General features: G+C 29.7%; 1 protein-coding gene across 4 annotated transcripts; it reads left to right on the top strand.

The window, feature by feature from the left end:
• The first annotated feature begins 444 nt into the window (after positions 1 to 444).
• On the top strand, positions 445 to 15,919 carry LOC111634839 (SRA stem-loop-interacting RNA-binding protein, mitochondrial-like). Of its 4 annotated transcripts, XM_023379674.1 has the most exons (6): positions 2,764 to 2,795; positions 3,386 to 3,391; positions 3,506 to 3,569; positions 6,128 to 6,186; positions 8,619 to 8,726; positions 15,792 to 15,919. In XM_023379674.1, exons 3-6 carry the CDS (start codon positions 3,509 to 3,511, stop codon positions 15,840 to 15,842), a joined length of 279 nt encoding a protein of 92 aa, XP_023235442.1. In that variant the 5' UTR covers positions 2,764 to 2,795; positions 3,386 to 3,391; positions 3,506 to 3,508; the 3' UTR covers positions 15,843 to 15,919. The 4 variants fall into 4 exon arrangements, with proteins under 4 accessions (XP_023235445.1, XP_023235442.1, XP_023235443.1 ...); XM_023379677.1 differs by lacking the exons at positions 2,764 to 2,795; positions 3,386 to 3,391 and adding an exon at positions 445 to 474; XM_023379675.1 differs by lacking the exon at positions 2,764 to 2,795 and having other exon boundaries at positions 3,369 to 3,391.
• The last annotated feature ends 760 nt before the right edge of the window (positions 15,920 to 16,679 follow it).

The raw sequence follows: 16,679 nt of genomic DNA, 5'->3' as shown, positions 1-16,679 counted from the left end.
AAGGGTCTGTGTCAGATGAAGGGGATGGAAGGAAACATGTGGCTACCTCCTTGGGAGTGAACACATGGATCTGATACCTTTCAGCTGTTTTGATTTTTACATTACTAAAAAGTTTTAACACTATCTTTATCATAATTTTATTGTTTTACTTTTCTTTTAGAAATTTTATTATTTACTCAGCCCATAGTGTTCGAGCATATCCTAACTCTATGTGAATTGATTACAGCAGCTCGTGTCTGTGAGGACGAATAAAAGGCTCGAGATAAACTGGTGCAATGACCCGTCAAAATCACTCTATTTAGAAATAGAGGCACAAAAATCACGAAATTCGCCGCAAAATCCGATTTTTTAGCATTAAATTGAGTCGCTATGAAATAATAAAATTCTCTTGTCGTTGAGAGAGGATCTATTGTTGACTCGTGCGATTATTTATTGCCAGTGTTTTCTCGAGTTTTGCTTCATTTGCAGTGATTTGTAAGTTCTGACTAGGATTTTTCTAAATTTAAATACTTTTTAATTTTGATATGCAAAATATCACAATTACGGCGGTGGTTTTTAATAAGAAATTTTATCGGTTTTATCGGTTTCCTTCAGAGGAATCGGATTTTTTCATTGTTAATTTTCCAATGGAATTGTTAAAGCAAAATGAAAATTAATAAATAGCCTACTTTAAATCTTTTATTCTCCGCTATAGTTTATATATTTTTATATATTACATACGTATATACATTAAAATCCCGTCTGAATCTTAATTAATTAGAATAATCAGAGTTCACTCCTCGTTTCGTTTCCTCTATTTTCACAGTCAACAGAATAGTACAATTACTTAACTAATAAACTAACTTCTCTACCGAACATTCGACAGAGCCTCGTCTCTCGTCAATTATCTGGAGCGGCGATACCCCGAAGTTCCAAAATGGGAGGATGGAGACAAGGTCAAGTGAGACAGGATTGGACAGAAAGAAGTCCGAAGAAATGGTCGAAGAATTCGTCGAGCGTAAAAGGCCTTGGTGGAAAAGGTTTCTTTTCTTCTGGAAAACATAATATTTTTTTCTGCCGAGGCCTTTTTGAACGGATTTCGACTTTTCACCGAATTGACAAAGCCACCCGGAAGTGACATTTCACCCGACTACGACTTAATCAACTGGACTTGACTTTCCATCCCAATTTACGAACGGGTACTTCGACCCCATTCGAGATTCGTTCTTCCACTTCGGTTAAAGTGCATAGAACAATGATAGTGATTTCTACCGTGTCAAAATGACAACGAAACATTAAGCAGTATTCTCGTGTTTAATTAAAAACTGTGTTTAAACGACTATAACTGGTCAAGGCAAGTTATAATAGGGCTATACAAATTGTATTTCAACCGATGTTCTACTGGTAAAAATTTTTACTACAAAATAACGGATATTGGTCTCTAGAATGCACTAAACGTTGAACATTTCCACGTTGAACTTTAACTAAAATCACACATTGCGGTCCATATATGTCCAAAACAGAATTATAATTACTTCGGCAATTAAAATTGTAGAGTACATTGAATGTAATGAGTGTGGTTTATAAAATATACCGGTACAATACTTGTGTTTTCTATTCATAATTATAAAAGTGAAAATAAAATAGATTTATGAACAGACATATTGCTTTAAAATGAATTATTCTATAAAAAAATAATATTGTAAGATTATGAAATGGAATTATGAATAAAATAAAACATAGGAGGACTTAAAATTTATGATCTGTGACAGTTAATAACATATATAGAATTATTTAGGTTTAATGTTCGTTTCTGAACCACTCATTATAATGTACTCAACGGTATTTTCTACATCATATTTCTGTTTCCATTCCTTAAAATCACTAAATGAATTAAATGTCTGATTATAATTACATGTAGTAATAACACGTAGCTTTCTGAAGTGTAACAATACTTCTTCTTATTTATGAAATTCATCTGAATACAAACTACATTTAAATAACTTTATAACTTCACCATTCCTGTTATAGTCCTCCCTTTTATGCTTCTTTTTCACATGTCTGCTTAAACTTTGCTTATGCTTGTACTTTAAATTGCATATACTGCATTCCATTTTCAACGAAACACTGAAACAAAAACAAACCCAGTTGCCGCCTTCGCTGTAGCAGCAGGATTTAGAACTAATGTTTACCAGAGAGCTAGACTCTTGTGCATTCGAGTGATGCGCCGTCTCTCAGATCTCCTTCATCCAGAATCCGCACGCAACCGTTCGCGTGACCTCCAACAACAACACCACTGACATTATTAAACAAAAACAGCAATGTGGTGTCTTCTATCCTGATGTCAAGTGGTGCGGAAGCCTAAGAGGCGCTTGGCGCATTATCACAATTATAGCACTGAGCGATGAAAGGAGATGAACTGACGATAAACACAGGTGTATTTTAAAACACTTTATCAAGTCATCTTTGTAAAAGTTTTTTTTCTGTCGACTTTTCTAGCTTTTATAACCTAGTTGCAAAGGTGTTGTAAATTATCAACACCTTTAAAATACATAGTATTTGTTCTTATTCTTCTGGAAAAATTCACGTAAATTTTGTAAATTTTCCGGTATTTATTTTGTTTATTTTTTTGCTTTAACTATGGATCGAACGATTACATTTATTTTTTAGACATTATTGTATGATACTTATTCATTATAGAATGGTATGTATATTTTAAAATTAAATACTGTATAAAATTTATATATAGAGGATAAAAAATAATTTTTAGAAGAGTTGGCAACACTAACTTATATTTAAGTGTAGCCGCAGTATAGGCCGCGTTTCTTTATGCAGCGCTCGAGAAGCGCTTTACAGCGAACCTTCTGAAACCCGTTTTTAAATGCAGCGCTGCAATGTAGCGAACCGTTTCTAAACGTTTGCTGCAAGAGGTCGCTGCAGCGAAGATAAAGCAGCTTTTACGTCCGCTACACGTGTAAAGCAAAATGGACGCTTGTGTGTATAATACGAAATTATGCTGTAAAAATAAAAAAGTCGAAGTGACTGTTGATAAAAATATTATGGAAAGATTAAGAAGGATTAAATTTTATGAAATGACTCTGAAAGTTATCTAAAGAATAAGAAAATACTATATTTTAAATATAATTATATATCTTTTATCTCTTTACTTTGTTCACATTTATGGAAAGATAAATGCTCGATTCTTTATATCTCTTTATTTAAATATTGTAGTTCTTTAACTAAAGCACTATTTTCGGCTGTAACTGGAATTAAAGGATATATTATGACGTCCGTGTTTCGCTCGAGCGGAAAGCGTTTCTAAACTATGATGCAGCGACGTGTAGCGATAGCTGCTCGTGACGTCATATACGCTGCACTCTCGCTGCATAAAGAAACGCAGCCATAGTAACACGTGAGTTAAACGAGTATATATATATTTTATTGATTAATATATAAAAAAAGTATATTTAATATATTTTAAAATTTATTTCTTATTTGTACATTAATAACTGATTGTTTTATACAGAAAATGGCACAGAGAGCAGCATATAAGGTATTCGTTAGTAATTTACCATGGACCATTGGGAGACGTAAGTTATATTTATTAATGCTATTCTCATCAAACGAAATCTTTCTAATAAGAATAGTGGTAATATTACCATAACAACTGTTTTTAATAATATTTAGGTGGTCTATCTTATAAGGCTTTTCTTTGGTTTATCACAGCTATCATCATCTATCAGGCTCATTAAGGAATTACTTTTATTATTTTGGAGTCATGGTTGCAAAATAATTAGCGTTTGTTTTATTTATGCTAATATATGGACATGACATGTTATAAGTGAGAACTGCAGATAAAAACTGGTGTGAGTTCCAGTGTTTAGTGCAAAATAAAGAAATGGTTCACAGTAATGGGACAAGAATGAGTATGACTATGGATACGTTCGTAAAGTCAAACAAGTTAAACGAGAATGATGTCATTGTTATTCTTATTTTGTTAGACTTTTTTACCAATTCATTTATAACTTAAATGGCTGTTTCTAAAATTGAAGATATGAATGTTGCTAGTGCAGCCTTATCCAAAACATTTTTCTTAGATTGCTTCGGGTGGACAGTTATTTCTATCATTTCACCTTTAATTCACAATTTATACACTCGAGTGGATTCAGAAACTTTTATACTAGCTTTATGACGGCTTTTTCTTTTTTGCTAGACTTATTGCACCATCAGTCAGAAAGAGGACAAGGTTTAGAAAATCATATCTTTATTTCCCTGAGTATGAATTTTGGAAATAAGTCCCTTTTCAACTCCTGATATAACTGTTCAGGAAATAATGCATACAAGTTAGCATAAAAACTTTGCAATGTTACAAAATATGTAAAATATTTTTAAACTTACATGTTTATGAGATATACAGGAAATTGTGATGATGGATACAATATGGATGATGATTATTGATTAACAGGTATTTGTTAAGACAATAATTAAGATGGAAATGATTTATAAAACCAAAAATGTTAAACATAGACGTAAAAAAGGTTTTGAACTTACAGCAAATACAATGGTTCGATACATAATGCTGTAAGGCAAACAATATACATAATAAAGTACACAGTTAAAAGTATAAAATTTAAAACTGTGACATTGTATACTGTAAAACTATTAAAATAAAATAAAATGATGAAGTAAATAAGTGCACTATTAAAATAATAAGAATAAAAAAATTTTTACAGTAGAATCGTAAACTATGGAACAATTCACAGAAATAACAAGAAAATAGCTGCCATTTACCTCATTATTTAAACACTCCCCCTTCCCCCTCTTCCCCACTTGATCAAATATGGATACCAAGTTTCATGTAATTTTTTACCAATATTATTATTCATCATTTTATTTTTAATTGAACACAAGACTAGACAAGAAGCATATTACAGGATTCAGAAATGTTGATATCATCAGGCGCCATTTTCTTAACAAAGTAAACTAACTCTTTCCTTTGTGAACTTTGTTAGAGTTTCGTTCAAAACATCATCACCGCAGAGCATGTGAACTGAGCAAGACTACTACTTTTTGACCAATTTGTTACTTGTGCATTTACTTGTTCAACTTTACGAACATACCCTATGTGAACTGCTGTGGAAGTTCATGCATGTTAAAAATTGCACAAATTTAGCATATAATTAATAAATTTTTTTTAAATTAATGTATTTTGTTTCACCACTGGATTGTTATTACTGTAAACCTATGAAATCACATGTGGCTACTTCATTTATGGTAAGTCTTTACTGTATTATAAATAGAAATATTCAATTGGATTATAAACAAAGGTAAAATATAGGTAAATAGTTGTGTGTATATATATATGATTATTTAAAATCATCCAAAAACAATAAAACAATATATTATAAATTGTTGTTAAATAATTAATTTATCATAGATTTGATATATAATAAATTATTTTAAATTAGAATATTATCTTCAGGATTTTCCATATTTGTATCATATATTGAAGTATTTTATACAAAATTAAGCATTTAGTAAGAGAATTGAAATTATGTTAACTTTGCAATTAAAATAATAATAATAATAATAGTAATTAAATTTATGATAAAAAATATATTTATTGTAATTATTTTGTTCAGTTTTATCAGTTTTATAATGTAATTTAATAGTTTATAATTTGTTTTGTATACTAGTACTTTCTATATATTAACAGGACTTATTATACTGGAAAATTATGGATGCAGATAATTAGTCTTACAGTTCAAAATAATGTTCTTTATTTAGTTCACCTGTTCCCCATTCTCTGCTCTTTCCAATTTTCCAGAAATTCGGCTATATATTATTAAATAATGTTTAATTATTATGCCTTTTTGTCCTTTTTTTAACTATTTATAATTTGTTAATATATAGAAAGTACTAGTATACAAAACAAAAAGGCATAATAATTAGTAATTTAATAGTTTTTATAAATAATGAAAATCAAAACTATTTCATGTGATGCAACTTTTATATTTTTTGTGATTTGAATAAATTGGTTTTATATTGTTATTGTAACAGAATTTTTAGCTTATATCAGTAGTCTCAGAAAAAAAATATACTATTCATTCTGTTTTTTACTATTTTTGTTTCTTTTTATTATTTATAGGAGAATTGAAAGAATATTTCTCTCAATTTGGCTATGTAAATTCATCCCATGTTGTTTTTGTAAGTGTAAATTTTTTTTCCTCTTAATATATTGATTATTGGCTAGTTTTATCATAATCAAACATCACAAAGCATTTGTATTAATAATAAACCAAACAATCCCATCTATTTTTATCATTCATTTGTTTCTATTAAACATAAAATTATGCTTATTTTAATTTCCTTATTATTTGATTTTTAATTATTCTTTCTTTATATTTTGAAATAAAAAGTGCAATTCATAAATGATTTTTTTTCTATACATACATATATAATATGCGAAGATATTATTTTAAGAATTAATTTTATTTACTTAATAAGATTAATCTATTAATTCTATTAAATTTAATTTTAACTATATAGCAACATAAAAAATATATTTTATAAGAATATATTAATACTAGCTATTACCCACAACTTCGCCTGCATGGATTTTGCAAGTAAACACCATTTATATTCAGTATTTCAACAACCATGGTAATTATTATATAACACCTACTGCTGAGAATAATGAGAATTGCTGAGAATCAAACAAACTATTTTCAATTTGATCAATTTTCTGGAACGTTTACAATCGTTCTATAATTGAATCAATAAGCAATAACAAATTCGAATTTAAAACAGTTTGAACATGGGTTTGAATCCCATTGCAGGCTGATTCTTTTCTTTTCTTCCAGACTATTCTAAAATTGTTTAATAAATATTAAATTATTATAATTATTTTTATAAAACTCATTCCTACTCTCAAAATTAAGGTTTTTGCCATTTCATAATAATTAAAAATATATAAAGTTTTTAAATAAAATTTCTTAACAGATTGCACCACATACACAGTTTTAAATGTTGCTGGATTTTTTAAGTTACTATATCTTAATAAAGTGTATGTTTGGAGCAACAGCACTTTTTTTATTTATTTTAAAATGTCCAAACACGATAAAATACAGTAGAGCATCGATTATCCGACCCCCGATTAACCATCACATCGGTTAACTGACCATTCTAGTCGGCAAATTCAAATGTCTGCTAGTGATGTGGCGCTACAATATTTGGCTATGTCTTGGCTACTTTAATTAATAGTACTTTTACATGTTTTAGCTGGCAACACTGGCTTGACCATGAAAGGGAGCCAATATTTAAACGAGGCTTAATTTTCTAATTTTTAACAATACAATAGTGACGATTATTATTTTAAAAAAATTTTTGTTAGTGAAAATTCAATGCGAAGTAGGTTAATAGCGATATACTAATTACATGAGATATACTAATATACTATACTAATAATGTATTTTTTTCATATTTTTTGGTTATCCGTTTTTCAGTTATCCGACCAACCCCAGTCCCCAATTGAGTCGGATAATCGACGCTCTACTGTATAAGTAAATAACTTGGAAAAAATTTGGCTTTTGCCATTTGGTGGTGTGACCATTGAATTTTTTTAAAGTCAGCATAATGCAGACCCTATTAATACAAAGTGCCAATTTTTAAGTCCTTCAGTTTTGTATTAACAGAGTGTATTTGATCGTATTACATTTAAGAAAAATGCTTAATGTAATTTAGTCACCATTATTTAAGTAAATATTTTACCAGAGGATTGTTCATCCCATATGATGATCTCAGCATGAGCATCATCAACTGGTAACAGTTTTTGGGTGCGTTCATTAATAGCAGTCGCTCTGCAACAGGAGTGTGCTGCTGTTTGTAGGCATTTAGGAATGATCGTGAAAGAAAGATGGTGGCACCCGCACTATTGATAGTATCGTGATGGAGGAATCTATAATTCTAAAATGAGCTTTCAGAGGCAAAAGAAGGGTCCCAATTATAAAATTTAACCATTAAATGGATTATTGTTGAAAGAGATTCAAAGTAGCCACGAAAACAATTAGAATGCTCACGCAGAGGTAAAAATAACGCATCTTTTATTACATTTCATGTTGTACGAGGATTTTACCCAATTCCCAAACCTTGTTAGAGTGAACCCATGCTATAAAAGCATTGTGTTATATGGGGATGTTCTGAATTCTCGAACCATGTTAGAGTGAATCCGTGCTATAGAAGTGCCGTGTTATATGGGGGTTACCTGTAATAGTATTGTACATTAATTAATAAAAAATAAAAACATAAAATTATTAACGTATTTAAACTATATATATAGTTTAAACTATATATATAGTTTAAATACGTTAGTTAAAATTATAATAATAATTTTATTTTTTATTAATTAATGTACAGTACTATTACAGGTAACCCCCATATAACACGGCACTTCTATAGCACGGATTCACTGTAACACGGTTTGAGAATTGGGAATATTTTTTTTTTTCTTATTTAAATTACTTTACTACTACTTTATACTAACTATATTTAGAAAATAAGGGATTTATATGTAGCATTTTTATTTGACTTTTTTCATTATGATTATTGAAAGGAATAAAAGAAAACATTTTTATATTTAGGATTCAGAAACTGGAATGTCTAAAGGCTTTGGATTTATAGTATTTGGAAATAAAGAAGCTTTTGTAAATGCTACAAAACAAACTGTTCATCAGTTAGAACATTCAACAGTAAGTATTTAGAATATAATTAATTATCATTGAAAATTTGTTTGTTAGAAAGAAATTTCTTTTACATAACCTTTAAAACATTATAAACTTTGATAACATATATTGTAAAGAAATATTGAAAATACAGTAGACACCCTGTAACGCGGTAGATATGTTCCTCGTTATACAAATTTCGCGTTGTAGGAATCCTTAAATACATGAGCCAATCGCAGCCTGACACGTGTGAAGTTTAGGGACTATGGCTGTTTGAAAGGTTTTCTTCCATAAAATTAATCGATTCTAGGCTAATTTGACTTAACATTTCCAAAATACGTATAATTTTTTGGGAATAATCCATATAAACTATGCTATAAACAAAAAATTGTAGGATTACTTACCAAGTGTGCACCGTTCGACGTCGCCATTGCTTAATCTTGTGTTTATCATGGAGCAGCGCACCAAACGGCGGCTGTGATTTCTGATGTTATTTTTCTGAGAAAAATTTGTTGAACTTTGGAGACATCATTAATAGAAATAATTTTTATGGCCGTTGAATAAGAAATGTTTCTTTCACAAGAAATGTATAAAATTACAGTGCTGTATTAGACTTACGGTAGCTAATTTACATACTGTACAGATGATAGTAAACTCAATTTACCCGCCTAAACTCTTCATAACGTGGCACTGGACGGCGGAAAGTAGTTCGGCTGCTCGTCCGCGATGACGTTTTACTGTGTTTTACACATCCCTTTTAGCGTCTTTATACGAATACTGTCGCAATTTTTCGCCGCATTATAGGAATCTACGTTATAGGAACCCACGTTATAGGGGGTCTACTGTATATTTAAATAATTTGGCAAATTTTAGAAAGAATAGTTTGATTTTCTGCATATATTTTAAAAAAATCATGAAATCATGAATTATATTTTTGGAAATACATAATTCAATTTTGTTACAAATTAAGAATTTCAAAATATGAAGTATATGCATTAAATTTTTCTAAAGACAATAAAACATAGATTTATTTACATTCTTTCATGAATTCAAATTTCAAAATTACAATTCTTTTCTTTCATTGGGAAGAAAGTTTATTAGTTTATTAAAATCACACAGTTTTTATTAACTATATAAAACATATTACAAATAAAACAACAAAAATATTAAAAATGCAACAGATACAGTAGACTCTTGTTTTGTTGTTTTTAACAGTACTTTGGGGAAAAATAACTAATGCATGAAAAAGATTGACATTGATGTTTTTATTGTTTATCTGGTATGGAACACGTATTTTTCGGTGATAAGCTTATATGATGGCTTTCAGTACTAGTAAATGATATGGAGCATGCTCATGAACATTTGTTTATTTTACATTTTAAAAAATTTTTAAGAATACTGAAATTTGTTCTGTTTTCTATGTTATACCTTTCTCCTGACAGATTTTCTTCTACTTTATCTATAATTTTTAAATTTTCAACAAGGGTTTTCTCACTTGTCCAGACATGATCTCTTCTAGCTCAAGACAAAATGCTAATTTTTACCAATGTTGCCAGGCTTTAAGAAAAAAAAGTACAGTATTTTGTAAAGCAGTAAGCAAAAAGTACTCGAAAATTACAATAAAAACTGGTTAGCTGTAGTCAAAGGTTTAACTGTTAAATTTGACATGCTTTTATTTGTAGTAAATGAAAATCAGTGTTTCAGTTTAGCCCTCTATTGTGAGTAAAATGATTGATGCGGGATAACATTTTTCTTTCAGTTAAAATACAGAATGAACAATGTGGGAAAAGATTGATATGGGAACAATAGATCAAAAATCTACTGTATTCTGATACTATTCTGTTCTTCTTTTCTAGCTGTTATATATAATAGAGGGGAAAATATAGCAATTGGTCAAAAAATGGCTCACTCAAATTTTTTTTTACATTTTTGGACTCAGAATCTTGAAATGTTGATGTGGTGACCAGGACAGCCTAATTGACACTAGTTGTGAGGTTTATATATCCTTTAAAGCCTTGTTATCATCAAAATTAATTGATTGCACTCTGAAATTTCTGACACCAAGTATGTTATGTTTACTGTTCATTTTGAATAGTAAACATAGACTGTGTTATTGCCTTCCACAAAAACACTCAAAAACTCATTTTCAGCATTTTGTGGAGGGTAATAACATGGTCTTGTATGTGAGTCTAAGAGTAAGAGAATGGAGTAGGAGATGACAAGATTCAGTTGGAAGAAGTTGTTTAATACAAAAAGCATACTTAAACACTTATTAGACAGCACAAAAGTTCATATGGTGCATTACACATCTAAGTAGGACATAGTATTTGCAGTTACATTCATTATTATCCTGGGGAGAGAGGGTTTACAAATTTCTGTATCTTATGAATCCTGACAAATATTTCCCATGTTGGAAAGCACAGGGAAATAGTTCTTGATGAGGTAGACCTTAGAATTTGAATGACATATCCCATGTTGGATAGCACCCAAGCAAAAATGCAGATGAAGCACACAAGTATAAATCTCAGTGACTGGATGGAATTGTGCACAAACACTAATCCTAATGTCTGAAAGAATGGGTGATGACTGACTAAAATCAGGTGTCCTTCATTGTATTCAAAGGCAAATTTCCCAGAGGTGACAAAGTCAAGAGAAAGGTGTCTTAAAGTTTCACTATTAACCCTGAGAAAGCATTTGACACTGTCAGGTCAGAAAGTTGACATATACTGGCTTCTGATAATTATCTGATAGATAATATAAAAAAAACTGATAATTATCATGAATGAGGCTTCAGAATAAATAAGAGTCAGATTGCTTTTCTGATTATCTCTTGATCAAGAGATCAAGACAGTGAAATCAATCAGAGTGTAAAGAGAGTTAGTTTTTTTCTGGCTTCAACTGTGTTAACCCAGTAGAAAAAAAGAACTCATTGAAGAAAGGAATATGGAGTCACTAGACATGTCAAAACAAACATTCTTAAAAGCTATCTTGTGAAATAGGAAAAGAATTTCTAGTGCAGGTACACCACCAAATTTCTGGTACCCTTGATTCCAGATCCTTGCCAGATTAAGCATTTTGTTGGACTAACTGATTAATAATTCATCAACACTCCTCTAACCCGCTAATTATACATCTTCTATATGTCTAAAATGTACTATGAACTTCTAGAAACTTAAGTAAATATTAAATGTAAATTAAATAAACAAACAAAATACAGGTATTTGTACACTAGTACTCTTTGCTTTTTTATATCATAAACAGTTCATGAACCAATTCCATAGATTTACACAGCTTATGTATGAAAACACAACAGTCAATTTTTTTCAACAGTTTAATTTATCATGGATCAGTATGGGCTGGTGTTTACATTTGACACCACCACTGACTCTCATTTCTCTTAGAAGCCATAAATAGGGTTTAATTTAAGCCAAATAAACCTAAGAATATCATAAAATTGCAGTATCATCACCAAGTGCAGAGTAAATAATGTAAATAAGTGCACCTTACACACACTACTATCTATGTTCACCGAGTAAACTAGTCTGGTGGCTGCAGGAATTTCAAATTTCCTCCTGAAATTTTGTCCAGATTAAAGGAGATGCTAGATCATCGGTTGTCAGTTGGGTACCTATACTTAAAACCAACATTCATTGAAGATATTTCCAGTTCAAGTCTAATTTAAGTTTCTGGAAAGAAAGAAAGAAATTCAAACAGAAAAGAAATTTGACCTACATTTTATTTATTTTGGAGTGCAAAAAGTACTCAAACTTGATCATTGTTTGAATTTCAGTCTCAATTGCCATTTTCTTAATTTTAATAAATAGCAAAATTTGATGTAAACATGTTTTTCCAAATATACCATCACAACAAAAAAATTGCCAAAATCACTTGACCAACACACAAAATAATACCATAAGTGGATTTGATTTGATACTCTCGTCATATTGCCATTTTACATTACACTGCATGTGGACAATTTAGACTAGTGCTGCTTGCAATACAAATCCCACTCACTATTCCTCTTTTATTTTCTAAACTTGGTTTTGGAGACTTTTGAGTAAGTATTTTTTTTTAATTTTTGAGTACTTTATATACCGTATTTACTCGGATATAAGACGAGATTTTTATTCATTTTTCACTGCTTCAAAAACCTAGGTCGTCCTATATACGCGAACAAAGGATTCTTTGCATTTTTGCAATAATTTCTGTGAACCATGTATACTTTATGCTGTCATTATAGGTCTACAGTCTATTTGTCATAAGTTGGCACCTACTGTAAACAAATTAAGACACACATCCCTTTATTTATTGGTTTAATCCTACATCCATCAATTATAAATCGCGTTGCATCTCATTCGTTCGCAGAAAATAGTTTCTCATTATTTATAAAAATTAGTGTTGTAACGAATAGTATATTCAGCCTGAGGCCGAATACCGAATATTCGGCCAAGAGCATGGCCGAATAGCCGAATATTCGGCCAAGAGCATGGCCAAATAGCCGAATATTCGGCCAAACTATTCGGCTTGATTAACGCACGTAATTGGCGCGCAAACCGCATTATGGCAAGGACCCTGCTCTCTATTGGCCCGCTGTCACTACGCTTCGCCAATCGCGTTAATTCTTGGCAGTTGTAATGGACAGACAAGAATGTCATGGAAGTATGTGATAAATGATGATATCAAATGTGGATAACAGTGAAATGACCTACACATGTAAATAACGGAAAAAGAACAGAGAAGGACCGCGAAGTGAAAATGTGAAAATAAATATCAATCAATCAACATTTATTTGCTATGGCTTTCACCTTTGCAAAGGGGTTACAAAATCGTGTAGCGTTAATAATACAAAGATTGTTATACATGGTTTCAAAAAGAACAACAACACAAACAATAAATGATAATAACAATAAAGCTTAATTAATAATGTTATGTTAGCATATTTAATAAATAACAGAAAAATTTATAAACTTTAAATAACATATCAGAACTTAAATTGTCGTCATATAAGCAAAACATATCAAAATCGGTTGTCAATAAAGTATCTCTTAAATGCTCGGTAATTTCGCAAGATACAAATAAATGGTTTTTAATACTTTCACAAAGTCTATTACATAATGGACAGTTAGAATGGGCAGATATATTCATTCTGCGCCTATTTAATACAATAGTATAGTCGTTGAGACGTAACTGAATTATTAAAGATTTAATATTATATTTTAAATTTGATAATAAATAATATCGAGGTGTCCATGGAGATACAAAGGAAGTCTCAAGAAACCTACACTTTTGCTCAATATAATGAATGTCTTGGGCCCAATATTTATCCCTTAATGACTGAGACATTTCAGCCAGAAAAAGTTTTTTATCAGAAATTTGAGCAAAAATAAATATGAAATTGAGTTGATAACATAATCGAACAAGTCGAGGCAGCTCATTGGCGCGAAATTCGCTTCCGTCAATGCCAAACAATTGTTGTCATAGACTTCAGAAAGCTAAATGCTTGTAATGAAAGTCACTTAGCGTGCACGGACGAAAGCCTGGGGCCGTTTGGGCTATCAAGCTGTCTCGAATCTGTGAAATCATAACTGTGACTTATATCGACGTCCTATCTGTCTCTTTTCTTCGTTATCACCAGGCTGAGTTACGTAATTGTAAAATGTGAACTCTACAACGGAAAAGTGACGAATCGAATGTCGTGAGCGCGTATTATGATGTATGCACAGGCATACATGGATTAGAGTGATAGAGGAAAGAGAAAGGAAAGAGCAAAGACGAGCGCTTAAAAAGAAGGATAGGCAGGATCAGACCCTCAGATGTGCGAGGATTCTCCAACGTAGGACGTGTACGTGTGCTGATCTTTTTAATTATAAATTGTGAATACATGTGACTAATATTATTTTCTTTTTTATTTTGTGCATGTTACAAGTTATAAATAAATATAAACAAACAACACTAACTCGATAACATTAAATCTAAATATCAAAACGATTAATTTACTGTGTTTTTGTTATTTATTACTCCTGTTTTAGGTATTCGGTATTCGGCCGAAAAGTGAAAAATAGGCCAAATACCGAATAGTAACCGAATATTCGTTACATCACTAATAAAAATATTAATGAAATACAGGCCACTTAGCAATGATTATAAATGTAGTTATTTTATATTAGTTAAATTGTTATTTTTAATAAATATTAGCACATTCTGAATCATTAAAAATAAACTTTTTCCAATCATGCAATAATGTTTTGGTTTCTTTTCAATTCATCACGTATTAAGACAAACATGGTTGTTTGCCTTAATAGGTGCACTTGATAATATTTTGTGATTAAGTAAATAAAATTAGAATTGTATTAATAAATCTAATTTTGTTTATTTTGATCTCTAAAATCACACCTTGTCTTATATGCGAGATCGTCTCATATCCGAGTAAATATGGTATATTTATACTCAAAAATTAAAAAATACTTTGGATATATATACTTGTATATACATATATATCCAAAGTATTGTTTTAATTTTCTATGAGTAATCTTAAAAAGTAACAATAAATTATTTTGCATTTATATTTTTCATAATATAATTGTTATAATATTCATATAAAGGCTTATTCACATACAATATTTTCATGTGAAAATATTAGGTAAATGCATAAAAGAATTAAATTTAAGACTATATGATAAATAAGTAATTCAATATATGTAATTAGTTACAACTATATTAAAGTACATGAAGATAAAACATAGACATGATATAGATTCAAATGTAAATAAAATTCAGTTTTTATTAGTCTAAAACATTACATTGATTAACTAGTAATTTGCATAACTTGTCTGAATTTCACATAAATTTTTTCTGAGCTGTTCTTAAAGAGATTTCAGAATAAATTGTCCAAAAAGGAACTTTTTGAATATTTAAAATTGCTAACAAATTTCAAGAAATGTCTAATTTTTTTAATTAAAATTTTCAATCAATTAAATTTTTACTTTATCTAATTCCTTTTATTATTCTATTAAGTCTACACTTAAAGATATTTTTTTTTATAATAATGTCATTTATTTTAATGCAATTTAACACATAATATGTTTATTTCAGATTAATGTGCAGCCATCTGATTCCTCATTTGGAAGAAATGAATCATTTTAAGAATAACTTGGAAGAAATGTAAATTAAATGCTCTAAAGTTAGACCTTTTTTTTTTTAATTAAAAAGAAGTAATTTAATGGTGTTTCTTATGTTTTAATTATATAAGATCAGTTAAATAAATCATAATTTATATTCAGAAACTAAAGTTGAATACTAAGTGTCAGTGTTTAACAAATTTAATTTGATTTAAATTTTACTTTTCTGGCTGTTATATACAGAGTTCCTAAGCACCTGGAAAGTCTTACTTATTGTTCTATTGTACTGTAAGAATATATTTTAAAATCACTCAAAATCAGAACTTTAAATCACATTAAATTGTTTAATTTTTTAAAAATTTTGTTTTAATGTTCCTACAGTTAATACAAAGGTTTACTTTTACTGACAGTTGCAGGTCAATTTTAAAACAAACATTAATTGTTTATGTGAAGAATTATTATAAAATGCAACACTTTAAAAACGCTTTACGGTAAATTTGAGAGAAAAATCTGCAATACTCTTGATAATGTAACATGGATTAAATTTTTCAAAATATTTTAAGGCCTTAGTTGAGTATTTTTTCTGAACATATTGTCCCCAATCAGGGGTGGAGCTACATAGGACTAATAGGGCTGGGCCTACAAAAATTGAATTATAATAAATTTTTAATACTTTTTCATTAACAATAAGCACTTATTGTATAGTAAGGAATAGTTAATAGTATAAATTATCATCATTATTATTATATTTGTATTAACAAAAAATGGAACCCCATTGGACTTCGATAAATCCTAGGCCCTGAAAAATCTAGATCCGCTTATGTCCCAAAAAGTCCTTTCAATATTATTACACGCCATATAC

Source organism: Centruroides sculpturatus, unplaced genomic scaffold (genome assembly GCF_000671375.1).
Source record: "Centruroides sculpturatus isolate CEXI.00-Female unplaced genomic scaffold, Cexi_2.0 scaffold852, whole genome shotgun sequence".
Classification (NCBI taxonomy): Eukaryota; Metazoa; Arthropoda; class Arachnida; order Scorpiones; family Buthidae; genus Centruroides; species Centruroides sculpturatus.
This window is presented reverse-complemented; position numbering and strand designations above follow the sequence as displayed.

Excerpts from the sequence above, each read along its gene's own strand:
- LOC111634839 (XM_023379677.1), top strand. The coding sequence starts at position 3,509 with ATGGCACAGAGAGCAGCATATAAGGTATTCGTTAGTAATTTACCATGG. Across the intron at positions 3,570-6,127 it reads ACCATGGACCATTGGGAGAC|GAGAATTGAAAGAATATTTC; the intron begins GTAAGTTATATT and ends TATTATTTATAG. Across the intron at positions 8,727-15,791 it reads ATCAGTTAGAACATTCAACA|ATTAATGTGCAGCCATCTGA; the intron begins GTAAGTATTTAG and ends TGTTTATTTCAG.